This window comes from Helianthus annuus, chromosome 9 (assembly GCF_002127325.2).
Source record: "Helianthus annuus cultivar XRQ/B chromosome 9, HanXRQr2.0-SUNRISE, whole genome shotgun sequence".
Lineage (NCBI taxonomy): Eukaryota > Viridiplantae > Streptophyta > Magnoliopsida > Asterales > Asteraceae > Helianthus > Helianthus annuus.
In genome coordinates, this window is record NC_035441.2 from 189620009 (window position 1) to 189647912 (window position 27904).

Consider the following 27904-nt stretch of genomic DNA (forward strand, 5'->3'; position numbering starts at 1 on the left):
CAGATTAGGAGCCCAGTAAAAGCTACGTGCACTTGCTGTATTTGAATTATACTTTGCTCAGGTAAATACCCTTAACTTATTTTCCCTATACGGGCTTGGGATACGGTACTATAAAAGTACCGCTTGGTCGGGTGTATGTAGTCATTTAGATCGTATTGTGATTGATGTATTTACATAACCTGTTTGATATGTATTATTTGGTGTATGGCCCTTGGGGGTTAAATGACCATGTCCCGGATATCCTTGGCATCATTCATGAAATGGCCACGACCTAAGCACGGGGTGTAGGCGTACACCTGACAGTTGCATTATGTAAAAACTGGTATCCCACTATAAGGAATCGACCTTGTGGGCATTATACCTGTGGCGTGTCAGTTAACTTAAGTCCGGCCCTACAAACCGGCCCTAATGGACGACAAATGAGTAAAACTGTATACAAGATTATTTTGAATAATTGTCCCAAGTTATAAAATATTTTGCCGAAGTGCATTTAAATCAATTTTCAAACTCTTTTCAAAATGAGCCAGTTAAGTTGTATTTACCAGTACAAACTGACGTATTTTCCAAAAAGGCTAAGTGCAGGTACTAGACGAAATAGGCTGGCTACTCCAGGCATCATTACTCAAGTCTCGCAAGCTTTAGATGTCAAAGTCTGTTGAACAGTTTTCCTTTTTATTTGATCCGCCTGTGGATCTGTTTCGACTGTTTTGTGATACTTAGACATTACAAATTATTCATTTGAAATAAATCTATCTTTTGCTTCCGCTGTGCATTTATATGTTGTGTTGTTTGACTATGATGATATCAATTACGTCACGATACTCCCCACCGGGCCCACCGGTGACACGTGGAAAAATAGGGGTGTGACATCAGTTGAATCTTGGATTATGGATTCAGGTGCTTCTTTCCATGCTATCTCATGCCCAGATATGGTCAAGAATCTACGAACAAGTAACTTTTGTAAAGTTCGTTTAGCAGATGATCAAATGCTTGATATCACAGGTATTGGAGATGTAGACTTGAAGACCTCATTAGGAACTATATGGACATTGAAAAATGTTAGGGTTATTCCTAATTTGAGGAGAAAGTTGATTTCAGTTGGTAAACTGGATGATGAAGGGTTTAATGTTCACTTTGGGGGTGGACAATGGAATGTGATCAAAGGCAATGTAGTGATTGCCAAAGGAAAGAAGCAAGGTACTCTATACATGGCAGAAGTTTCTGCTGAAGGTGTTCATGCAATGACCACCGGTCCGAGTCTATCAAATTTATGGCACAACCGACTCGGACACATGAGCGAGAAGGGATTGAAGATGTTGGCTCAGAAAGGTAAGTTTCCAGACTTGAAGAAAGTGGAAACTGAATTATGTGAACCTTGTGTTCTTGGAAAACAAAAGAGGGTTACTTTTGTGAAGACATGGAGGACACCGAAAGCTCAGAAATTAGAGCTTGTTCACTCGGATGTATATGGACTAACCTCAGTTTTATCTCTAGGAGGCTCAAGATATTATGTTACTTTCATCGATGATTCAACACGAAAGGTATGGGTATATTTTCTTAAGCATAAATCTGCTGCATTTGATGCTTTTAAGATATGGAAATCTGCTGTTGAAAATGAAACTAACTTGAAGGTAAAGTGCTTAAAGTCTGATAATGGTGGTGAATACATAAGCAAGCAATTCACTGACTATTGCGCCAAGGCAGGGATAAAGATGATCAAGACAGTTCCCGGAACTCCTCAGCAGAATGGTGTAGCTGAGAGAATGAATAGAACTCTAAATGAGAGGGCTAGAAGCATGAGGCTAAATGCCGGGATGCCTAAGACATTCTGGGCCGATGCAGTTAGCACTGCAGCCTACTTGATCAACCGTTCACCAACCGGTCCCTTAGATTTCAAGTTGCCTGAAGAAATGTGGCAAGGAAAGGAGGTAAGTCTCGAACACTTACGAGTCTTTGGTTGTAGTGCTTACGATTTGTTAGAAGCTGGTGACAGGGATAAGTTAGACTCAAAATCCAAGAAGTGCACATTCATTGGTTATGGGTCAGAACAAATGGGTTACAGACTTTGGGATAATGAAGGCGGAAAAGTAATCAGAAACAAGAATGTCGTCTTCAATGAAAACGAATTGTATAAAGACAGAAACACCAAAGGGCCAGAAGTTCAGAAAGACTATGTTGAATTTGGAAGTGGTGATACAAGAAAAGAAGCTTCAGTCGACATTCCAGAAAATGGGAATGAGTCAATCAACAGTGGGAGCTCAGGGGATGATCTCTAGTAATGATTCTGCAGAAGAAGAAGAAGAAGAAGAAGAGGTCGCTCCTCAAATTCCAGAATCCTCATAAACTCCTCAGTTTCAACCAAGAAGATCCTCCAGAGTCGTTAGACCACCAGACAGATATTCACCATCCATCAATTACATACTTTTGACAGAAAATGGTGAACCCCAGTGTTACTCAGAAGCCATGGGGTTGAAAGATTCATTGTAGTGGGAGTTAGCAATGAAAGATGAGATGAAGTCGCTTGAGAAGAACAAGACCTGGCACTTAACAAAGCTTCCAGCTGGGAAGAAGGCTCTTCAGAACAAGTGGGTTTTCAGGGTCAAAGATGAACATGATGGTACCAAACGGTACAAAGCAAGATTAGTGGTCAAGGGATTTCAGCAGAAAGAGGGAATTGATTTCAATGAAATATTTTCTCCAGTGGTGAAGATGACTACTATCAGACTTGTTCTCAGTATTGTAGCAGCAGAAGGCTTGCATCTAGAGCAGCTAGATGTCAAGACAGCTTTTCTACATGGTGACCTAGAAGAAGATATGTACATGACACAACCAGAAGGTTTTCAGGTTAAAGGCAAAGAAAACTTGGTGTGTAAGTTGAAGAAGAGTTTGTATGGTCTGAAACAAGCGCCCAGACAATGGTATTTGAAGTTTGATAACTTCATGGGAAGAGTCGGATACAAGAGATGTGGCAATGACCATTATTGTTAAATCAAGAGGTTTAAGGGTCCTTATATCATTCTATTACTATATGTGGATGATATGTTGATTGCAGGTTCAGACATGACAGAGATCAAGAAGCTGAAGAAGCAGATTTCTGAAGAGTTTGAGATGAAAGACTAGGGAATTGCAAACCAAATACTTGGGATGAGTATTTTCAGAAACAAAGAAGATGGTTCTTTAACACTCTCTCAAGAGAAGTACATTGAGAAAGTGTTAGAAAGATTCAGCCTTAAAGATGCCAAGATTCGAAGCACACCTTTGGAAAGTCACTTTAAGCTTTCTAAAGTTCAGTCACCCAGCTCAGATGAAGACAAAGCAGAAATGTCTAAAGTTCCGTATGCATCGGCAGTTGGTAGCCTCATGTATGCAATGGTACGCACGAGACCAGATATAGCTCATGCAGTGGGAGTTGTTAGTTGGTTTATGTCCAATCCAGAGAGAGAACATTGGGAAGCAGTTAAATGGCTGCTAAGATATTTGAAGGGGACTTCAAAAGTGGCATTACAGTTTAAGGGGAAAGAGGTTATTCTGAAGGGTTTTGCAGATGCTGACCTTGGTGGTTGTAAAGAATCTTACTAAAGCACCACCGGATATGTCTTTACAGTGGGAGGCACTGCAGTAAGCTGGATGTCCAGACTGCAGAAAAGTGTTGCCCTTTCAACCACAGAAGCAGAGTATATGGCAGTTGCTGAAGCAAGCAAAGAGCTTATATGGTTGAAGAATTTTCTCAAAGAGCTCGGTAAGGAACAAATTGATTGTGCATTATTCTCTGACAATCAAAGTGCAATTCATCTTGCAAAGAATCTTGTCTTCCATTCGAAGACAAAGCACATACAGCTGAGATATCACTTCATCAGAGAGCAAGTTAGTGAAGGCACTCTGAAGTTGAAGAAGATCAAAGGAAGTGAAAATCCATCTGATATGTTGACTAAGGTTGTCACCTTAGAGAAGTTGAAGCTTTGCATAGCTTCAACTGGCCTTCAGGTTAATTGAAGAGAAGGTCGGGTAACTAGGAATGTGAAGAAGATCAAAGTTATTACAGAGATACTGATGCACAGTTGAAGCACAGGTGAAGATTATCCCGTGGCTTCAAGTGGGAGATTGTTGAGTGTGAAGGCCACTTGATCAAGTGGAGATTAGAAAATCCTTTCTTATCAAAAGGATAAGAGGATAAGGGGACATGGGTCTGTGACCCATTATTCACGGATCTTGTTTTCTTCACTTTCCTCTTTCATCCAATCTTATATAAGAGATTGTTTTGTATCTGAAATACTTGTAACAAGCTTAACTAATACAAATATTCCTAGTTACTAAGAGTGGATGTAGGTCAGAACCGACTGAACCACTATAAATCTTTGTGTTCTTCATCAGAAAAGTGTGTGTGTGTGAGTTCTGTGTTCGTGAGTGTATTTTGATCCTAACATCAAATTCATGTATATAATATCGAATTGAATATAATTGGAACTCCGCATGATTATCCTAAAGAAATTGAGTGCTTAGAAGGTTAATTGAAACATCTCATGGATGTAATTTTTGTGCACCAATAAACATATATAGAAAACTTGTACCTTGTGATTATAGCATTTCAATGTACAGTGTACAAGCATGGTACAATATGGGTTTTACAAATGAAGCAAATGTTCAAGACATTCTTGCATATAATATAGAAATCAATAAGGAGGTTTATGTAACAGAACTCCTAAAAAGTATATGCAAATACGTTGTTCAAAGTGATAAGAAGTATGTAATTGATGGTAAATGCCTGAAGCATTGGTTTCAAAACCCCATGAATGTATCTTTATAAACTTAAAAATATAGTATGGATAAAATAATCGGGTTGGGTGTTGTACAATTCATGAGATATTCTGATAAAGAGCAATATGAGTTTGATAATATTATCCATCTTTATCAAAAGTCCTCTCCTAAAGTTCACTATAATCTTAGTTTAAAGTGATGATGTCTAGGCACCATCGAGAGAAACCGTGAAGCTTTTAGAGGAGAAAATTTTGAATGACCCTGGCACAGTCTAGTTACTAAACCTGCCGTTCGAGTATATTTGTGATCGTATTTTTATCCATCGATCAAACTACATCTAGAAGATACTGGGACATTTTAGCATGGACAAAGCTCAACCTTAAGGTATGTTAAAGATTGTTCAGTCACTTGTTATAAGAATGACTATTATCATCTCGTACCAAAGTAGAGATTTTCAGTCTAGAAGTACCATAGTTATGCATACGTGCATTAATATGTTTTTGCTAGATATGTATGGTTATAATATCTTTCACTTGAGCTTATTGTCATGATATAACCTTTGTCAAGCGAAGAGACATTGGAATGAGTTCAAAGAAATATTTCAGGTATAAACGATATTTGATTATATTTTACTAACCCATCAAAACAAGTTTGGTTAGTCTTGTAGATGCAGGAATGTAACAAAACACAGTGGTGGACGTGATATTTTTTGAAATGAGGCACCTAAAGTCTCGTTAGAAGATTATACAACATTGCTCAACATAAAGGATTGCACATTAAAGGATCGAGCGAAAAATTATTGGCTACAAAAGCTTTGTTCGACTTTCAAGGAAGATAGACACACGTCACTTAGACTAGAAGGTATGGGGGCCGGCTGATGCCCGGCTAGGCCCGGCGCCGGACCCCCACACCGCCCCCCTGGGGCTCGGCTCGTCTAACCCGGCAGCCCACAGCCGGGCTTGATGCTCCTCTCTCCTCCTTTCTTCTCTCACATATACCTATACATACATACATATATATACACAAAGTGGTTCATCCCCCACCCCCCTAGGTCCATCCTCTCCAAGCCACTCCTACGTGGCGCCTACGTGTCGGCTCATCCCCTCCAAGCCCATCCTCTCCATACCCTTTAGTCTTAAAAGATACATGTTAAAATGAGAGGGAGACTTATTCAAGTTGCACTATCTTTCCCTTGACTAAGTTTTGTCCCATTAGGTTTTCTTAGTAACGTTTTTAATAAGGCAACATACCTGATCCAGAAGTATCGGGGGAGATAATGCGCATTACACGCTGCACCCTTTTTCCCTTAGCTATGGTTTTGTCCTACCGGGTTTTCCTAGCAATGTTTTTAACGAGACAGCATCAAGCGTATTATGTTAATAACCAAGTGGGAGTTTTATGAATATATTTATTATTAATGTGGTTATCAACACCTAAAATAGATAAGGCTTGTTTCACAAGTTTTCCTATATTATATATAGTCTCTTATATCTCTTGTAGTATACATCTCAATCAATAAAATCAATCTCTTTCTCCATATTGTTCTTTATATTCCTTTTACTATTAGACTAGTTTCACAACAATTTTAGCTTTTTTAACTGTTTTTTAAACATTTTTTATATTTTACTTTTTTTTACAGCCGACTTTGAAACGTCTTAAACTAGGGGTGTAAAAACATGGGGTCGAAACTCACACGGGAAGATCGAGTTCTTTAAGTCTTCACAACTCGTAGGGGTTTTCCCTTGATCCTAATCCTAAATATATAATATAATGTGACTTGAACCCGCACAACTTGAGAATGGGTACACCTTAACAAACACCTATTGGGCTAGACTCCTTTACATCCCTACCCAACAGCAATCTCCCTCCTCTACCAAGGCCCTCTACAGCAGATTCAAGTTGATGGAGAATCCCTCCCGATACAATAAAATCTGTGTGGGGGTAAAGGCTGATCAATTCATGTTAAACCGAACAATGGATTTTCAGAATACGGATTTGATCAATTCATGTGAAAGTAGATTAGACCAGAATGGTGGAAAATTTAGTGTTTGGTGAAATAGTTATTAAGAAATCATGTAAAAAGTGAGTTTTATGAACTATTATAGGCAAGCAAAATGACAACAAACAAAAGTTTAAATTGCTTTTTCCCTCGTTCTTTCTTTCGAGAGTTGGATATCAATTATAATGGTTACAGCAGCAGTAAATCTTAGGAGTGTAGCTTACTACCTTTCCTTTTGAATAGCAATTAAGATTTTAATTTACATGGCTTGTGTTATTCGGTTGTATTGGCATATCAAATCTCCATAAAAAGCATTTACATGCCCCCTCCCTAGTGCAAAGAAGTTTCACGACGCTTTGTCAACTTACTTAATATGTATGCCATTGCAACCTTTGCACTGAAGTTGGTGTGTCCACGAGCCAAACAGATCACACCACCAGCAATGATCAACCCGTTCGCTATCACTTTCTTTGAAGGCTTTCTAGACAGTTTTTTCTTATTGCACTCTTCAGAGACCGAGACTTCTGGATCAGCCCTCTCGCCAGTGGAATCCAATGAAAGTGGTACCTAAATCAATAAAGAAAATCCGTTACTAAGGTGTTTCGAGATTGCGTTTTGAAAGTTACAATAATGTGATATGGAATAATTATTACCAAAATGACCTGCTAAAGGATGTGCTTCTACTGTTTTGATTAATGTCACAACAATCAGATGTTTGGAAATTCTAATGATTTAAGATGACCAACAGCCAGTTTTGGATAAGCACCCAAACACTCAAAAATGATTTGAAAACCACAATAATCTTAATCAATCAGTAAATGTATTCCCAAACACCGCCTAGCCACATTTCACAAGTCATTCAAAATTAACGAGAGCACTCACTTTCTGAACAAAAGTGATTGCACTAACAGTTGCAGTCAACTGAATACGTTTGACGGCAGAATACTTCCGAAGAGCTTTATCCATCTTACACACATAACTCCATATGCCTTTGGCAAAGATCATTTTTGCCATTTCAGCATTCAACCCGGCATCTTCTTGGTGAACCATTTTGATCTGACATGAATTTCTACCAGGTACTTCAGCAGAATAGAAAAAATAAACATTAGACTAATGTTTTGTCATATTTAGGTAAATACAGCACAGTGGATAAGAATGCAGATGCCCCTACAGTTCTAGCTCATACTTTGTTTGTATCAATATGCAATAGGGTCCCCAGTTATAGAGGTGACGGTTTCCACTGCAAGTTAAACTTATAATCATATTATTCGTCCGTTCGTCAAAAGTGGAATATTATCGCAATAATACATGTTTCAGGTAAACCATCAAACATGCAAATGAAGATAATAATTTACTTTTTGCTCATCTCTTTTATAATATTTAAAATAGGGCTGCAAACGAACCAAACGTTTAGCGAACGATCGTGAACCGTTTGGCGGGAAGTTCGTTTGATAAATGAACAAACACGAACAAGAAATTTCATTCGTTTAGTTAAATGAACGAACATGAACAAAGGCCGTGTTCGTTCATTCATGTTTGTTAACGTTCGTTAACGTGTTCAATAGTTTATTAGTGTTTTTATATTTTATTTAAATACTTCAAAATTCCGACAAATACCATATTTAATAAGTATTAATGTATTATATATTCTGTTCATGAATGCTTATTTATGTTTGTTTGTTTGTTTTCGTTTGGGTTCATGAACATTAGTTTGTGTTCATGTGTGTTCGTTTCCTAAACAAACACAAACGAACACGTTCATTTCCTTAACAAACGAACACGATCATAAAATCCCGTTCGGTAAGTGTTCATGAACAGTTCGCGAACACATATTTTCCTAACAAACGAACACAAACAAGGTCTTGTACGTGTTCGTTTGATTTGTTTGCAGCCCTAATTTAAAAGATAAAAAAAAATTGAGCTACTTAAGAAATATATAAACAGTCCAATTTAAATTAAGAAAACAAAAACAGGTAAAAAAAGGGTAACCTAGAAACTTGCCTTCCCTAATTCTCCAGCCAGATCTAAAAAGACCAACCCGTACATACTTCTTTCGTCTTGGAGCTGAAGGATGCTCACATTCCTAACAACATGATTTTAGTTATTGTATAAACATCAAAAATTCAAATTCAAAATGTGTAACAAAAAACAGAATATGAAGTTAGAGTAATTGTATATCAATTGTGTATAGTAGGGCTAATAGGCCTCTTATCTATATTCTATAAAATAGCATTACCTTGGATACCTTCTAGATATGATATAGTTTAATATTCCCCTACGAGCCAAGTATGGAAAACGACTTGTAGCTTAGAACGTAAATGCTTTATTCTGTTTTATTAGTGTTTCTGAGCAATTTTGAGTGTTTGGAAATGATTCGGCGGCAAAAGTATTCATAGATAGACACTTTGATTTTTTTTATATGTTCCACCCATAGTCACTATTAAAAGTAATCTAGTTTTTGTATTATATGCAAATCTAAGGTTTTAGTAGTAGAATTATTAGTCACCCCAATATAATTAGAGAAAGTGTACTGTACAATTGGCCTTAACGTACGAGCGTACGCGATGAGAATTCCGCACGTTATAAACCTCAAAAACCATAAATCCGCATGTTGGAAAACCATAAATCCGCATGTTATAAAACATCAGGTGTTAGTCATAAAATGCGCATGTAATAGCCTAAAATCCGCATGTTATATTTTCATCGTGTACGCATCATACGTTAAGGCCAATTGTACGTTAACTAACCCCATATAATTAAACATATCGCAAACAAAAAAAAAAATAGTCAAGGAACACATGCATTATAAAATCAAAGAAATACCAGTTAAGAGGTTATGTGCACACTCAACATATATATATATCGTAATACCTTACTATAACAATAATAGGTTCCATCTCTTCCTTCCCAGATCCTCCAGGCTAAAACGTACTCTCTTGGGGTCAAGAGGGGAAATTTTTTTATTGTGCGTCCAAACTCAGTTCCATTACTCTCATCCAGCTGCAACTGCTCATGGTCAATCAAGGTCTTGTCCCACTCCTTCCTATAAGAATTATCCATGTAGAAGTCTCTCAAAGTCTCACGAGAACAATCATTGAATGTCGTTGTACTTAAATACTTGAGTGGCCCACCATCCTGCAAGTAATAACATAAAACTTCACACACCCAAGTACCCAACAACAAGGGTAAAAAAATGAAAAGCATATCAAAGATAACCTTGGGTTTGCAAGACTTGACAGAGTAAGAGAGTGAATCATTTCTTTTATCGACAACACTCTCCCACTTGTTATTTTGAAGCACAGGAGGAGGCTCATCCAGATTTTCCATCAGAAGTTTAAGATCCAAATCAGTAATGACATCTGATATTCTGCTGCAAAAGAAGACACCAGGGTACTCAGTTAAATTGCAAACATAGGGTACTCAGTCACTTATTCCAAAATCATATAATATGTTGTTGCTTGTTGAATGAAAGGGTTTGTTATGCCATTTGGAATCCGGAAAAGGGCTTCTAGTATATGTGACCAAGAAGAAACTGTACATGATTTCCAGTTTTCTCCTTTCATTTCATTTCTTGAACGTTTTAGTGATGAACAGTTAGTTATCGAGCGAGCTATAGATAGATGATAAGTTAGGTTTAGATAAGAGTTATTGAATGAAAAACAGTAACTAACCCGTTTTGTTGGGATGGAGATGCAATGGAAACGAGGGGATTGTTGGATTCCGAGGTCCTCCTCAAGAAGAATCTGGGGGCGATCTGCCACACAAATATTAGGGTTACAACAGCAAGGGTGTATCCACTCCACAACGTCGACGGTGATAAGAAAAATTCTCTGCTCCACATATTATCCATCGCTCCCTACTTCACACACACACCCTAAAATAATAAATCACATTGCTCTTATCGGCAGACGCGGAGGCAGGGAGTGAGGGAGGGAGGGAGGTCCATATCACAATCCATTTCCCCTTTTCAGAGCATTCACATCCTATCCATCCTTTTTACCCTATAATTACATTAAAAACAACTATTATTTCTCTCTCTTTCCAATTAAATAATATCTTTTTATACTTTTATCATTACCTCTTACGCTCACAACCTCTTTCAAAATATACAGTGTTCCCTCAAATATACAGATGAACAGTAACATTTTCTCTCTCCTCTACTCACAACCACTTTTTATACCTTTTATAATATAAAAACCTCTTCTTACATATTTTGGTGGGTAAAATGTGAATGCTCTTACATTACCGCATTCGGTCGATTTAACCAGTATTTTTATATCATAAACAATTTATCGGATGATATAGTATGGCAAAACTAACATTAATTAAATAATAATTTAACGGGTCAACTCGTTTTTATACAGTTAACCCGAACTGTTTTTAATACAGGTTATCCCAATCCCGGCCTATTTTTTTAAACGGGTTGTGTTAGTCAATTCAAACCTGTATTTTTCGTGTCGGGTCAAGAATTACCGCCCCTATTTGAGAGTGAGGTGAGTTTTATAGGATTAGGATCAAATACAAAGGCTCCTAATTATAAGAAGTGTACAAAGGCTCCTAAAAAACCCAGTACAAAAAAAAAAAAAAAAAAAAAAAAAAAAAACAACCCTTAAACATCCGCCACCACCCAAAAACCTAAAACCCATTTTTTTTTTGCCGAGAGGGTGGGGGGTGGGGGTTTAGGTTTTTGGGTGGTGGTGAGGGTGGGGGGTTAGGTTTTTGGGGGTGGGGAGGGGGGTTAGTTTTTTTTTTTTAGGTTTTTGGGGGGTTGGAGGGTTAGGTTTTTTGGTGAGGTATAGTTTTTTTTTGTTTTTGCGGGAGGGGGGGGGGTTAGGTTTTTGGGTGGTGGTGGGGTGGGGGGTTTAGGTTTTTGGGTGGTGGTGAGGTGGGGGTGGGTGTTTAGGTTTTGGGTGGTAATGTAGTGGGTTTAATTTTAGGTTATTTGACATTTTTCACTCTATAAATACTTCTTACACTTCTTACAATTAGGAGTCTTTGTAGAATAACTTGACCCAGTTTTATATACAATAAATGAAAAAAAAACAATTATAAAAAAAGCCAAAATGGCGAGGTCTGGAATGATATATTCACCCCTAAGTTGATAGACCTTGTTTGACGATATTAGAAATTTCAGCTGAAATGAAAAAAAAATTATGCCAGTGGCTCAACAATAAAAAAAAAAAAAAAAAAAAAAAAAAAAAAAAAAAAAACCTTTATATACGCCGAAAGTCAAAGCCATTTTGAGACAAATTTTTGAAAAGTAAAAAAAAAAAAACATTTTGAGAATTTACTCTACATAGATTAGAGCATTTATATTCATTCCATATTTTTTTACTTTATAATTTCATTAAAAATAACTACATTTCATCTTCCTTTTAATTAAATCATATTTTTTATAGTTTTATCATTACAATATATCTCTTCTCCACTCACAACCACTTTCAAAATATATTAAAAAACTATAGAGGGTGAAGAGTGTCCCCTCAAATTTACTGATGAACAGTAACATTTTCTTTCTGCTATACTCACAATCATTTTCAACCACCTATAATTATTTTTCATAATCTAAAAAGTCACCTCATAGAATTTGAGGGACGAATTGTGAATGCTATTAGGGTGGAGGGAGTGGCCACCAAATGGTGAGTGTTTAAACTATTTTCTAACCAATAATGTCATGTCATGTCAAGTCCCAACTTCACTACCCATTTTGTACTCAATCACTAACAATGGTCAAACACATGGAGGGTGGTAAACAATTTTTTTAAAGATAAATTTGTGATTGGTTGAAAGGGGTTGGGACCCACCATTAACCCCCTCCCCCTCCCATCTCTCACCTCTTCAAACACTCGGTGAGTATACACTGATTGGACACTCCCAACTCACCGATTATACCCCTGGCAATGGTTCCTCACGCGGCAAACTCCCCTCCCCGAAGCACTCCCCGAGACCACTCCCTCCACCCTTATAGGTTTTGTGAATTAAAAAAAGGGTAAATTACAATTTTCGTCTTTTATGTTTGTATCAGATTTCAATGGATAGCCTTTAACTTCAATAATTACAGTCACAATCCTTTGTTTGTAAAACCCATTACATGTTACGTCCTTTAACACTAACTAGGTTAAAATTTTTAGTTAAGTTTATTCATATAAGGGCAATTTAGTCTTTTTACTGAATTATTATAGTATCTAATAAATAATCAACTCATCATCTTCACACATTAAAACACACAGTATCCAACAACTAGCACCACCAAATCCATCCAGAACCAACATCGGCCGTCGTATATAAATATGTTGTTCCTCTTCTTCTACAAGGACAATTTGATCCTGTATTACAGTTTAGATATAATCATAAGCCCTAATTTCATCAACAAACACTCAATTGCAAAATTTAGTTCATCACAATTAGGTTCATCACAGTTTATACCTGCAAATCTCTATTCTTCCTTTCACCAATGACATTAACGTGAAAATTCTTCTTATCAACAACCTCTGATTCACCGGAGAATGTACAGAAACATTCCGGTGAATCACCGACGGTGAAATCACTATCGCACCAACTACGGCTACAACTACTACTCCTCGGCAAACCGGTGGACGTTGTACAGCGAATAGACTCCGGTGAGAAATCCGGCACTAGAGGAGCGTGAAATTCAACCGGATCTGACAGATCTCGGAAGGATTTTCAGCGGAGAATGTCCTTGACGGTTACGGAGGTTGTTCTGGTGATTTTAGGCTCCTGAAGAGGTGATGTGGAGCGGTTTTTGGTGGAGAAACGGCGGGAGATGGTACGGATGGAAGAGTATTTGACGGCGGCATGGAGGAAGACGGAGGATTTGCGAGAGCGCGGGAACGGGAGGTTTTAGTCTTGAAGGAAGTATTTGAGCTTGCGAGCAGGTTGAATATTGCATTGTGGTTCTATGAATTGAGCTGCCATTGTTGCAGAACTGTGTGTTTTAATGTGTGAAGATGATGAGTTGATTATTTATTAAATACTATAAATAATTCGTTAAAAAGACTAAATTGCCCTTACATGAATAAACTTAATTAAAAATTTTAAAGGACGTAACATGTAATGGGTTTTACAAATAAATGATTGTGATTGTAATTATTGAAGTTAAAGGCTATCTAAAATAGCAATTTTAGGATTAAAAATAATAATAATAAGTGAAGGTGAGCGACTCTACGTGTCAGATTGTCAAGTCTGGATTATTTATGTGGCTGGAGTTTGTGAGCTGACCTGGCGGATTAAATACTATAGACAAGAGTGAGGGGGCGTAGTAATCCGTCCCTCCTCCATACTAGACTGTACAACAATGACAACTGCTGCAGCTGCTGCACTACCTGCCGGGGGGTTTGGCTGTGGCAAAGTGAAAATTAGCAATGACTTCGGCGGCCTCAATGGTTTCAGTAGTTGGAGTGGTGCTGCCAATCATCATCATCAACCTTGCAGACGCTTAATGATCTCTTCTTCTAGGGCTTCTTCACCCCCATCCCCTCCTCCTCCTCCTACTCCGCCTACAGACGATGAGGATGAGAAGGAGGAGGTTGAAGGCAAGGTCTCTGTGATGAAGAGGCTGGTGGACGCGAACCCCGTTGGATTAGGGAGACGGTCCAGGCAGATATTCGATGAGGCCTGGCGCAAGTTCTCGGAATTGGGTCAGATCTCTAGGACCACCCGCACCAACGACGAGAGTATCCTTCTTATTCAGGAGGGCGGCCCCATGTGCGAGTTTGCAATCCCTGGGGCTCAGAACACCACTGTTCTCGTCATCGGTGCTACCAGCCGTGTTGGTCGTATTGTTGTCCGCAAGCTCATGCTCAGGGGCTATTCGGTCAAAGTAAGTAAACAACATTCCTTTCCTTTTTCTTTTCTTATGATGATTCATTCCACTTTTTATTAGGCTCTGGTAAGGAATGCGGATCAACAAGTTGTGGACATGTTGCCAACTTCCGTTAAGATTGTGGTTGGGGACGTTGGAGATCCTGCCACTCTCCGGGATGCTGTAGAAGGTTGCAACAAGATTATCTATTGTGCCACTGCTCGTTCTTCGATTACTGTCGATCTCAACAGAGTTGATCATCAGGGTGTATACAACCTCAGCAAAGCCTTTCAGGTAAATCATGCATAAACTTGTTTGGTTTTGCTTGCAGTATAAAAATAGATCTAGAGTATGTATGTATGTCTGTCTGTTTTCAACTTATTTGTAGCTCATACCAACCAATAATGTGGCACCAAGTCAGTTACAAAACCAATCAATGAATTTAACTGCTTAGACAAACTAGCAGGAGACACCAAAGTACAACAACCCGATCCTTAATGAACTATTACTTACAGGGTTTAATTGAATGTCGAGTTATTTCTGTCAGACAGTGATCTTAGATATTCTTGTATTGTTTAAGGACTACAACAATAAGCTAGCACAGCTGCGGGCTGGAAAAAGCAGCAAGAGCAAGCTTTTACTTGCAAAGTTCAAGTCCGCAGATTCCTTGAATGAATGGGAAGTCCGCAAGGGAACTTATTTCCAGGATACAGTCGCTGCCAAATATGATGGAGGAATGGATGCTAAATTTGAGTTCAGTGAGAGCGGAGATGCAGTTTTTTCAGGTATAACAATTTCTTTTAGTATAGGTAAATGATTGATGTTAAAGTGTTTGGTATGTAAACAAACAGGTTACGTTTTTACTAGAGGAGGATATGTTGAACTGTCGACTAAGCTATCACTTCCTCTTGGTAGCACGTTGGACAGGTACTTCCCAAATAGCTGATGCTCACTGGATTCTGCTTAATTAATTAAGTCTAGTCTCCCTCCCAACTTCAGGTATGAAGGTCTCGTACTTTCTGTAGGGGGGAATGGAAGGTCATATGTTTTGATTCTTGAAGCCGGAGGAGACACAACCCAGAGCAGTCTCTACTTTTCTAGATTTAGCACAAAAGTGGGGTTTTGCAGGGTGAGTCATCCTAAATTTGCCATTTTATTATTGCTTTTAAAGGAAAGGTACCTCATACATGTCTTGATGATAGGTACGAGTCCCATTTACTTCGTTCCGGCCTGTCAATCCAGCTGATCCACCACTGGATCCGTTCCTTGTTCACACACTGACCATACGTTTTGAACCCAGAAGACAGGTTTGTTTCCATACTATTCAGTCCCATGTTACTCATACATGGGCATTTTTATTGTCTATGAGTTAAAACCAAACAACAACTATATTGTGCTATGAATTCTCACTTTGACAGAGAGCTGCTGAAGGACCAGTTGGAACGAACCAGGACTTAAGAAGCTTTAAACTGAAACTGGAATATATAAAAGCATTGCCGGTAAGTATAGAACAATTACAATATAGTCCCTGGCTCTACTTCTTGACACATAACACCCACCATGAGTAAAAGGAAAGGGATTATTTCAAAGAGGAAAAAATGACAATTTCAGGAAAAAGAGGATAAACTCTCTCCAATTCGTATATACCAAGTCCATTACGAATTGATTCTGTATTCTATGCTCACTTCTAGGTAAAGTAATTAGAAAAACTTAATAAAATTCCACACACAAGGTTATGCACCAGCTTATTGAAATCATTATAATGGACAACCCTTAGTAGATTCGTTGGAGCAGAGTAAATCCTTTGTGAAAACACTGCCACCCATAAACTCAAAATGTGATACAACATCATAGCTTGATTTACGTCCAGGAGACCTTCTGGGTTAGCATGACTTATGGGGTCAGAGGTTCTGGACGATATCTGAACCAACCTCCAATTCTGATTCACTAGAAAGCGAGTCAGGTTATTCTGAGTTATGACAAGTCAGAACAAAATTTAAACTTGGCCTCAAGTTCATCTTCAATGTATGGCACTGAAAGTACTAGACACAAAAAGTCTCCAGGAAGTTTAACCATGTAAGCACCATCACCAAAATAAATGAAAGAAAATGTTCGCATCCCATGCCATGCCATGCGACCACTATATCTAAAAAGCTGTTTTCTGCCTCTTTGCTTCCCACTCCTTTGGCCAAGTATTTTCCAAAACTTAGTTAAATCTTCACACACTTCTGAGTTATTAGAAGATAAAGGACCAGTAGAAACCTCTGAACGAACTTCAGAAGGCTCTTAAAAGACAAGTCTATGAAATAGCTTCTGGACCAGCACCTAGGCCTATAAACGAACTGAACGTTCATGAACTGTTCGTGAACTTGTTCGGCGGGAAGTTCGTTTATGTTCGTTTATTTAATAAACGAACGAACACGAACAAAAAATGGTGTTCGTTTAATTAAATAAATGAACATGAACACTCCTTGTGTTCGTTCATTTATGTTCGTGAACGTTCGTTTATGTTTGTTCATTTATGTTCGATAACGTTTGTGTATGTTCGTTTATTTACGTCCGTTTATGTTCGTTTAAATTTTAGTAAATACATAAATAGTTATGTTTATATAAATGTTAGGTTTTCTAACTACTTATATAAATATAACTAATTAGTAATTGAGTTTTCTAGTAATAAAAAATAAAATTTTAAAAATTTTCTTAGATGGTAACTGATCACTTACTTGATATTTTTATAAAAAAAACTACTTCATTTTAGTATCTATAAACCTTAATTTAGATGTGTTTTCGGATATAAAAACTACTATATTAGACTTGTTTGTTTGTGTTCACTAATGTTAAATTGTGTTTGTTCATATTTGTTCAATTACATTCATTTGTGTTCGTTTATGTATGTTTAATCATGTTAATTTATGTTTGTTTATGTTTATTCAAATATGTTCAGTTAATATTTTTTGTTTATGTTCATTTGTGTTCGTTTATGTTTATTTGTGTTCGTTTATGCTCGTGAACTGTTCGTTTAGGCTTTAAACGAACACGAACATGCCCGATTTCTTAATGAACAAACACTAACAAAAAAATGTGTTCGATTATGTGTTCGTGTTCATGTTCGTATTCGGTTAAAGTTAAATGAACGAATACGAACATGCCTATGTTCGTGTTCGTTCGGTTCGTTTACAGGCCTGACAGCACCTGTAGTTTGCTTTTGTTTACACATGTATCAAGTGTCATAGTTGTTTTCTATTTCTAGAGGGAGTATGTAACTTGTAATATCAACTTTCTCCTAGAATTTGAATAACAGCCTGTTTTGCAGACTGGACAAGAAACGGACTTCATCTTGGTCTCATGTACAGGGTCGGGAATTGAAACTAGTAGAAGGGAGCAGGTTTTACGAGCCAAGAAGGTCTGTTCTTTCTTGGTCTACTTTTTTTTTTTTTAATGTTATATATTTATCTGTTTGTTGAGATCTCTTCTATAGGCCGGAGAGGACTCTCTGAGAAGATCAGGCCTTGGGTACACAATAATTCGCCCCGGTCCGTTAATGGTGAGTTCATCATAGCTAGCTTCTGAACGCGTTTTAGTTCTGCATGTGTGGGTTGGAGTTCATTTATTTTATCTTATTGTTCAATAGTGATTGTTGCATTGGGTTTATCAGGAAGAACCTGGGGGACAGCGAGCTCTCATTTTTGATCAAGGAAACAGGATATCTCAGGTGAGAACAGTGATAACGAATTAATAAACAGTCCATATTTTAAGACGTGTCCAAGCTTAGCATCAGACCACTTGTAGGGTATCAGTTGTGCCGATGTGGCTGATATCTGTGTAAAGGCATTGCATGATTCAACTGCAAGGAACAAGAGCTTCGATGTCAGTAACATATTATTTACTTTCACCATAGATGACTTCGATGGAACTGAGTGATGATTATATTATATTATTTTATATATGAACAGGTATGCTATGAATATGTTGCTGAGCCGGGGAAGGAGTTGTATGAGTTGGTAAGGGCTGCAGTTATTAAGTAGATGTACTCGGTTTTTACTGCCAGATAAGTGGTCTGGATTAGACTATAGAGGTTAAACAGTTATTTTAAACATGAGGGTGTACGGGGTGGAAGCGGCAAGCCCCTTTTCCGCAAGGGGAACACCGCTGCCACCATTTTTAGCCGCGCGGGGAGGTCTTGAATCGGGGAAGAGTTGCCGCATGCGGGTTAATGGGGGAGAGGAGGTACTGGCGATTGAGGGGCAATCATATGCTTTTGTGAAAAAATGATCCTCTCATCGGTGTTCTACCGAACTGAATGTTTTGTTTTGTTTTTTTAATGGTTTGGGGGAAACCGCCCCTATGTTTTTTGTTTTTTTTTTGGGCAAGAGGGGACAATGAGAGGGGAAATGACATGGCATATTATGATTGGTTGGGTGAAATTTTCCCCCAAACTCATGAGGGGTGCACCCTAACCACATTAGACGACTTAAAACTTTTGAACAATAGATGATGTTCCATTTGATGATATTTGATATGTTTCCCTACGCAGGTGGCACATCTGCCTGACAAAGCTAATAACTATCTAACACCGGCATTATCAGCTTTGGAAAAGAACACATGAGATACTACTGGTCTTTGCTGTTATATATCTATCTATCTATCTTGCTTGACCAGGGATTATGTACATGGAATTATATACCTCTTGAACTACTTGTAAAGCATGGACTTAAATCATGTAAATCGAAAAGCACGGGATGATCTTTGCTCTTATATCCCTTGAATTAACTAATAGTCTTTTTTGTCCCTGTAGTTTCACTTTCGTAACCATTTGTAATTGTGTATCTGATTGTAGTATGGTATACACCGTCAATCTAACCGAATAAACCGAAGTGATTAACTGAAAACTGATTGGTTAATAAAATAGACTAACTGAATTGACCGCTATTAAATTAATTCGTGGTCGAGAATTGAATAGTATAACATACGAACATCTTTTATCCATAGTTTATTTAATTTTAGTTAATAGCAAAAATCAAACTTGGGCTAAAACTTTTGCTTAGAAATATATGAAATTAATGTGTAAATACATGAAATGAAAGTATAAATATGTGAAATAAATATATAAAATATGAAATGTATGAAATATATGAACTTGAGATATAAAAGCTAGAAGTATATATAATTGGCCCTTTTTGTTTCAAGATTTGATCTTCAGTAATCTTGCCTTTATATGCTATCTTACCCATGACATTATAGCCTAGTGGTATCTCGGGGGTGAGATAAGGTTTATGACCATTAGGTCATAGGTTCGTTTCCCACAAAGGGGTTTTTTCCCAGATTTATTGGGTTTCCTCCTGAATTGGTGTATAGACATTATTACCTAGTAGAGATGGATATGATCGGGTGGTTCTGCTAGTGGCATGATGATACTTCAATGGTCCGTCAGTTATTCAAATTTACCCTTAAAAAAAATATGCTATTCTCATCGTCTTTTTCCATTGAGCCCGCCCACCGTACAATTATTTTAACACATTCAAAAAAAAAAGTCTATACCGTATTACATAAAATGAACACACAATCATTCATAAAAATAAAAAACCCAAATGTTATTTTTTTCTTTTTTGATTTTAATGATCGTACTTTAATTATTTGTGAATGGAAGTGGTATAGGTGGAGGTGCACGTTTGTTGCGGCGTTTATATAAAAAAAAGAGTTAATTACACATATAGAACTTATAGTTTATAGCTAGTTTCATCTTTAGGTATTAACTTTTTTTAACAGGTTTTGGTTTTATGGTTTCAATTTTGTAACAGCTTTGGTTACTAACATCAAAATTAGTTAATTTTACCAATATAATGACTAAAATACTCTTTCATTTTTTTTAATTTTATCAATGTAACACCTTTGGGTACACCTAATTTTATTTAAGTTTAAATCAATTTTACAAAGAATTTTGAATTAAAATTATTTTTGTCTATAACAATTTTAAAATGTTTTGACTAGCCATATGTTTTGAAACGGTTATTATTAAATAAACCAGATATAATATACTAGTAGATTATTACTATGTATGTTACATGGACATGTTTATGAAAAAAAATGAAGAATCATATATAAAAGATGATTACGCACGTAATTTACATTTTATATATTATTCTTCATTGGTTGATTTTGAAGTTTATCACTTTCAAGTGTCTAACCACTCCCTACACCCTTAGTTGTATGAAATACTAAATTTGTGCCTTTACATTATAAAGTTTCGTTATCATAATAAAATAAATCCATTATAATGGCGTGTTAGTGATACATAAATATAAATATCGGTCTGTGCTTGTAATAATGCTTCAGTTAGTTTATATGACAAAAACCAAACCTCATGTATTAGGTTGAAATTCATCGGGGAGAGGTATATAAACCTTAAAAATACTGAAAATAATATCTAAATCCTACCAGCAAAACCTTAATTATGTGACAAGAAATTAACAAAAATCAAACACCAGTTATTTGGTTTATATTTCTTTGTAAAATTGATTAAACTTAAATAAAATAGGTGTTAGTACCCAAATGTGTTACATTGATAAAATTAAAAAAAAAAATAGAAGGGTATTTTAGTCATTACATTGATAAAATTAATTAATTTTGGTGGTAGTACCCAAAGGCGTTACAAAATTGAAACCATAAAACCTAAATCTGTTAATAAAAATTAGTACCTAAAGGTGAAAGTAGCTATAAACCATAGGATCCATCTGTGTAATTAACTTGAAAAAAAAATGGTTTACTTTGTGACGACCCCCCTAGAATCTTAGAAACAAATAATTGATGAACAATTATGGAGAAGATCAGAATGAAAACAATTATATGATTAGAATTTGAAACCTGTCTGATTAGGATTATAAGTATATTCAAGTATAATGACTTCTTTTTTTTTTTTTTTTTGAGTTGTGGTGCTGAACTAAGAAGTTGGAGATATAATGTAGGAAACTTACTTTGTATTAAAATGGAAACATTTTTAACAAAACCGGGTAGTTTTGGGTGGTTTCACATCTAAGGTTGGATGTGCAATAGTCTCATGTTTACTTTCTCCTATAAATAAATATTGCGGTTATAATAAGTAAAAAATATAAAGAGAAATTATTATCAATTCCTAAAAAGCAACCATTTTACTGTTAAGCTTTCACTACTTAATTTTCCATCAACCAGTGAAAAAGACAGGATTTGTAAATAGCCAAAATACATACTAGTTAATTATTGCCGAAGCATACAAGTTTTAAGTTGTACCAAACTACACCAATAATTTATGTTAGATAAATACTCGGTCACCTGGTCTTTATGGCACCCCGAACTGTTCGCAGAACACGAACAAACTCAATGAACATCGAGAAGTCCAAACCTGCAAAGCTTTCCATTTCTGCAGCAGCCATAGAAACGCTTCTAGGAGAGTGGTTATATGGATTTTGACATATGATGAAATCAAAAACACCCAACTTGTTCATCAGACTCTCAAGCTTACTACTCGATAACTTTTGAATGGTTGCAATCTGAACCAACTCCCCTGTCTGGTCTGACTTATCCCACCACCGCTTCAAGATCCCACGCTTGACTTCCGACGGCTCAATTGAAACCACCACCTTTAACCGAATCCCAAGGCGGTTCAAAGTGATTTCCGCCCCTCCAACTCCACTGTAGATTGAAAGCACAGATATTCCTTCAGGATACATAGACTTTAAAACAGATAAGTGGTACCCTAAAGTGTCCGTTTGAAAAGAGTGTTTCAGAGATTGCAGCCTTTCTCCCGCGCTCATCCCATCCGCCTCTGTGTGATGCAGTGGGTACCCAAGAATCCTTTCCACCGACTCAGGTCCAAGTGGTGCTAATCGGTTGCGGCCCACCCACATAAGATTCAAGGTCCTGCATTGCTGAAGAAGATTATTTTGCTGTTCAACAGACAGTTGCCCGTTTGAGTTAATCAATAGATTTCTCAGCCTGTCACAGAGTTGGGAAATTCCAAGAGTTTCAGAACTAATACAAGTCAACTGCTTTCTTGTATCCCATGAAGGCCAGTACTTCTTCTTCAGTGGTATCGCGTCTTCTATCGTCAAAGGTGCTTTTGGCAGGATGTGAAACCGGTTTTCGGTTGGCAGATTATGTAGATACCCTTCTTTCCTACTCAATGCTGAGAAAAGCTCGGTGTTGACGAACTCAGGCTCAATTGCATACAAAAACTTAGAGATTTTGATCCATGAATCATCAGATAAGTTCATAACATTCCCGTAAAAGAACAACGGAGCTTTGGCTACCATTTGGTCCACACTGCTACATGAAGTAGGCTGGATGAGTTTCGGCACTGCCATTGCCGCCATACGCTTAGCCCTATACTTCTGTTGTCTCTGTAAAACCTTGGAGCTAACCGGGGGTTTTGGTACAGTGTGTGCTGGTCCAGGATAGCTGCTCAAATCATCAAACTCTGGTTTTGGTCTTTGTAAACTAACCGGTTCATCAGCCGTTTCATCTTCTTTTGGTTGTTTCCCTTTAAAAACGTCCAAGGCCTTCCTCTGAGAAGCTGCAGCCTGAATACTTTCTTCAGTTCGTAATGCTAATTTACTATAAAAACTGGCATCTAACACTTTTTCCGGCCCCATAGCTGTAGACTTGAATTTATTATTTCCAGCCATCCATGAATCCTGTGAAGTCAAGATATTTTGTCAGAGCCATGCTCAATAATAAACCAAACAGAAAAGGTAAAAAAAAGAATACCTCTTCGGTTTTAACACCAGGGCCAGCCATCCTATCACAAACAATCGACTCAGCAAGCTCTGATATGGAAACTTCCGAACCTGATACAAGATTAATCAAATTGCAGTATTATTTTATATATTATAGGCTTGCATAAACTCTATATATAGAAAATAATATTACACTTGGATACTTCTAGACTACGATAATTACATAACTAGTCTAATAGAAGAAAAATATGAATATTTACTCACCATATCTCTCAATGGCTGCAGAAATTTCTTGTTCCGAGAAGCCTATTTCAAGCAACCTAAGAGTCTTGTCCATGGTCCCAAACAAGGTCTCAGTGTTGGCATCCTGCTAATGTTAACCCAAGTAGTATTACAGCAAATAATATGACTTGTAATGGATATTAATATTCTAGAAAAACATGCAAGAACGTTTGTCCCATAAACAAGCGATATACTGAAATATGATGTATTCTGCAACTTTACCACATCGGTGCGTGTGCGTGAACAATACATGTTTAATACTTAATTTCACAAAATTTTGCAGGCGGTATTAACCATCACAAAATAGCTCTTTTTGTTATAATTAATATGTAATATCATTTTTTAAACAATGGAAAGTGATTGGTTCTGATTTACCACCGGCACTTTGAACACAAGAAGATGAGAGGAAAATCATAGGTTTCATGATTGATTTTGAGAATGAGACCAAACTTATAGTTATATATGAATGGACATTGGTATAAAACGACAACCGATAAGTAATTGGCAACAAAATGTATAAAAAAATCAATAAGTAGCTTGAGACGTAATCGTATTGACTGTCTAAAATCAAGTGTGACGTGTTTTGGTAAGATCACAACTTACAGTCTACAACGAGAGATGAATAAAGTAGCAGAAAATAACAAGAAGCAGGGGGTTAATGGATCGCACTACGCCAAAAAAAGAAGAAATTGAGAAAATATAATGGTAAATGGGAGATAATAAACCTCATTCCTTGTTGCATGGCTCTTGTTTGAATCATCTGTGGTAGCCATCTGAGCAGCAAATATGAAATCTACGAGTTCGTGTAAAGGGGCATCTTCCCCTGTTAAGAATCAAGAAAAGATAGTCTCTAAATTACCAAGTTGTATGCCATGTGAATTTTTTTGCTACATCTATGCAGTTAATGAGGTAATATATCGGATATCGGTCAAGGACCGATATTTGAAATATAGGTTATCTCGGTGAGATATCAGTGGGATATCTGTAATTTTAATATAATGCAGAATTTATATATATATATATATATATATATATATATATATATATATATATATATATATATATATAGCAATTTAACAATAATTCAGTGATATATCGGTTATATTGGTCAAATATCAGTGATATATCAGTTATATCGGTCAATATCGCCGATAATATCGGTACCAATATTTGACACCGATATTTTACTAAGGGACTGATATGACGGATATAACCGATATATCACCGATATTTACTGCATAGTACATATGTCAAAAAAGCAGCCAAAAGTTCTTATATTCAAACCACCCCTACTAACTGCAGTTACTAGGCTTGTTCTTGTTCAGACAGAGAGAAAATAATAAACTGGTATATAGAAGTTACAATACCAAGTTTGTTTATTGCGAACTCAACTTCCTCCATAGTAAAGTTCATCATTAGTAAGGACGCCTTTTTGTCATCAGGGTCCTGCATAGATTGAAGAAAATCACAAACGTGATATCAAGGGGCACAAGAAATGAAATTGAAAGACCTTAGAAAAAGGCAACCTCACTATTGGTGCCAAAAGTGGACAGCCGCAGGTATTAGATGAGACTTATTTTCAACTTTTCACAGGTTTACAGGCAAAAGAAAGGTGACTATTGTGTTAAACTACTAATCTGTTTATTATTGCTTTACTAAAGATATTTACTCCCCCCTTATATGCCAAATACTTAGTTACCTCTTTTAAAGGAATATCTGTAGAGCCAATGCCCCGGCTGCTTACATCCTTCTCATCTTCGAATAAGTCATTCAGAGAATCAGATGATTCTGAATTTGATATAAGAACAGCCTGTTGAATTCACATAAAAAGTCACTTACAGTCATCTAAAGCTAAAAAATGGCAACTGAAACATGATCTATAAAGGCATGTCTCGCTAATAGTTAGCAGTCATTATTTCCTTTGAACTAATTATATAGTTTCCTGTCGTTCCACAAGGTAAAATGTTTTTCTTCGATAAAAATATATAATACAAACTTGCACCATCAACTAACTGCACGGCTAGGTTGATAAAAAATATTGTGTGGGGATAACAATGTTTTATAAGATATGGTATAAACTCCAAGTGTTAATTACCCTCCCTCCTATGATACCAGGAAAGCATCCTCTAACAACCAAAAAAGAATAGAGGCGAGCTTTTAACAATCATTGTTGGCATAAACAGAATTCAAGAATGCTTCATATTATTATAGAACAATAAGCAGTTGTTACAGATAACTCTTATACGAACCAATCCTGCAAAACCAAATTGCAAGGTCATGTGGTGGCAATTACCTTCCTTTTTCCACTACTTTGCGCCAAGTCTTTGTCCAAGAAAGACCCATTAGCAGGCTGCAGTGATCTGACCTTTGATGTTTGAAGCGTCTGTTTTGTTAAAAAATATACATAATTTATAACTCCGCTTCATATGTATAAATAATTTATGCAGGCTAATTCAAAATTTCAAATGATATGACTAGCACAAGGGTGACAATACAAGATGGCGTGTAGAAAATAGATAAAGCACACAGTACGCAAAACACTACTTGATACTCCCTACCACCAATGTCAATGTTTATAATTGACTTACAAAGTTTTTTAACACAAGTGTCGTATTAGTCATTTGTTCAGTTATAAAAAATGATAGAAGGATCCTAACAGAAACCAATTTGTGAGCAGGTAAATGTTTAATTTGAACTTGCAAATTTTCCGAAAATAAAACATGCACATTTCATAGGATGCCTTGAAATGAAAATAGTGGTTGTTTTTACTTTTTAAATATGAAAGAAGCACTTTTTTAAACCATGAAAGTAAACAAAAGCTAACAACAGTTTGTGCCATATTTGGGCTAAAGTAAAAGACGCCCAAAAAAATATAACAAATGTTGAATCGTAGATTATTTACAGCCACTTACAGAATATGCAAATAGAGTCTCCAATAACAAATCCATATTGTCTTCGCCTACATTATAGAAGTGAAACGTCAGATAAACATCAAACACGTAGGAGCCCTAAGCACACGACCCTGAAAACACTAAAAACCAGAAAGAACTTTACAACAGAAGTAGATAACATCAAATGGACTCAAACCTTCACTATATTTCCCTACATAGATAGATCCAGTTTGTGCATAGCATACCATTTTGTCTGATTGCTTTGTCAACAAGATCCGGCGTAAATCCCATTCCTAGGAGGGATGATCTTACATTACTTCCAGATGAACTCGCACCATCGTTCTGTGAGAAAGATAACACACGGCACTCCTAATTAAGTGGAGTTGTATTTACATTAACATGAGTATCCACTAACTACTATTCTACTAACTATAAACAACTACATAATCAATAAACAAAACTACCCTTCAACCCAACTTGAACTCAAGTCACTTGTTAAAATAAGAAAGACGATGCTTTACAAGAAAAACGATAACCATAGGCTACAAAACAGGCATACCCTATTAACATGACTCAAGAACATGTCTTCACACGCAAAACCATTGCAATCTATGGTCTCTACTTTTGTAAGGCTTCTAAGCTCTGGTTTGACCTCATCTTCACTGTCTGATAGATTGGTTATTTCAAACTGCAAAGTTAAAACAGCAAAACTGTCATTATCAAACAAAATACTGGATAATGATGATGATGATGTTTGGTATACCATCTTGGCATGAAAAGGAGCAGGTGGCTTAGAAGATAGCTTTCGGTATAACAAGTTACATAAACCAAGCCCTTTGTAAATATATATCTGCAAAACAACAGCTTAACATAGTCACATAATTCGCTGGTCATGGCACGATTTTCGTTTTGGTTCGTCCGATCCAATTCGCGGTACGAAGGTTCGCTCGGGATCGCGTTTCCGTCGACCATAATGGCGTTCCGAAAAAACAATTCAAATGTAATACAGAAGAAATGGTGGCTAATCGAAGCTTACCTGCTGATTGAACCTTAAATGTTAATAGAGAAGAAATGGTGGCTAATTGAACCTTACCTGCTGCTGGCTGTTTTTTAGGTTTAGAATACGGAGCGAACAGGGGAGATAGACAAGAGGACGGCTGCTTTAGGGGTGTTTGGGAATTGGGATTCTACTCAAAAAATACGACTTATTAACTTATATACAAGTCATATGAGAAGTTACTCAAAAACAATTTTTCAATGCACAAAGATAACTTAAACAAGAGTAAATTTGTTTTGTCCTTTATTTTTACATCAAATTTCAGGCTTATCCTTTTGCCCAAAAGTTGACAGGCGCTGTCCTTTACCTTTTAAAATTTTGTACGTTTTGTTCTTTAGGTCAAACCCAGTTAGAATATTTGGTTAAATCTGGTCATGTGCCTTGCACATG

At 36.8% G+C, this 27904-nt stretch overlaps 3 protein-coding genes across 15 annotated transcripts; 1 reads left to right on the forward strand and 2 right to left on the reverse strand.

Annotated features, from left to right (window-relative positions):
* Positions 1–6870: 6870 nt before the first annotated feature.
* LOC110880325 lies at positions 6871–10710 on the reverse strand. Of its 5 annotated transcripts, none has more exons than XR_004868313.1 (6): positions 10426–10710; positions 9971–10121; positions 9626–9889; positions 8756–8837; positions 7408–7833; positions 6871–7321 (listed from the first exon to the last, which is right to left on the reverse strand). XR_004868313.1 is itself a non-coding variant. In XM_022128916.2 (6 exons), the coding sequence occupies exons 1-6, from the start codon at positions 10602–10604 to the stop codon at positions 7085–7087; spliced, it is 1110 nt and encodes a 369-aa protein (XP_021984608.1). In that variant the 5' UTR covers positions 10605–10708; the 3' UTR covers positions 6871–7084. The 5 variants fall into 5 exon arrangements, 3 of the variants coding, with proteins under 3 accessions (XP_021984608.1, XP_021984607.1, XP_021984606.1); XR_002559348.2 differs by having other exon boundaries at positions 9971–10124; XM_022128916.2 differs by having other exon boundaries at positions 7637–7833; positions 10426–10708.
* Positions 10711–13995: 3285 nt separating this feature from the next.
* LOC110880326 (protein HIGH CHLOROPHYLL FLUORESCENCE PHENOTYPE 173, chloroplastic) lies at positions 13996–19366 on the forward strand. Of its 4 annotated transcripts, none has more exons than XR_004868314.1 (13): positions 13996–14594; positions 14658–14870; positions 15157–15361; positions 15428–15503; positions 15576–15705; positions 15779–15883; positions 15995–16075; positions 17890–17979; positions 18055–18120; positions 18208–18288; positions 18366–18443; positions 18530–18577; positions 19111–19350. XR_004868314.1 is itself a non-coding variant. In XM_022128918.2 (13 exons), exons 1-13 carry the CDS (start codon positions 14070–14072, stop codon positions 19180–19182), a joined length of 1746 nt encoding a protein of 581 aa, XP_021984610.1. In that variant the 5' UTR covers positions 13996–14069; the 3' UTR covers positions 19183–19366. The 4 variants fall into 4 exon arrangements, 2 of the variants coding, with proteins under 2 accessions (XP_021984610.1, XP_021984609.1); XM_022128918.2 differs by having other exon boundaries at positions 18232–18288; positions 19111–19366; XR_002559349.2 differs by having other exon boundaries at positions 13999–14594; positions 15558–15705.
* A 2353-nt stretch (positions 19367–21719) lies between these two features.
* LOC110880328 (probable inactive DNA (cytosine-5)-methyltransferase DRM3) lies at positions 21720–27646 on the reverse strand. 6 transcript variants are annotated; one of them, XM_022128923.2, is made up of 12 exons: positions 27494–27646; positions 27221–27307; positions 27017–27145; positions 26703–26799; positions 26479–26525; positions 25860–25949; positions 25266–25376; positions 24934–25012; positions 24292–24389; positions 23549–23651; positions 23316–23395; positions 21720–23242 (listed from the first exon to the last, which is right to left on the reverse strand). In XM_022128923.2, exons 2-12 carry the CDS (start codon positions 27221–27223, stop codon positions 21878–21880), a joined length of 2202 nt encoding a protein of 733 aa, XP_021984615.1. In that variant the 5' UTR covers positions 27224–27307; positions 27494–27646; the 3' UTR covers positions 21720–21877. The 6 variants fall into 6 exon arrangements, with proteins under 6 accessions (XP_021984615.1, XP_021984611.1, XP_035833974.1 ...); XM_022128919.2 differs by having other exon boundaries at positions 23549–23654; XM_035978081.1 differs by having other exon boundaries at positions 27551–27645.
* Between the last annotated feature and the right edge of the window lie 258 nt (positions 27647–27904).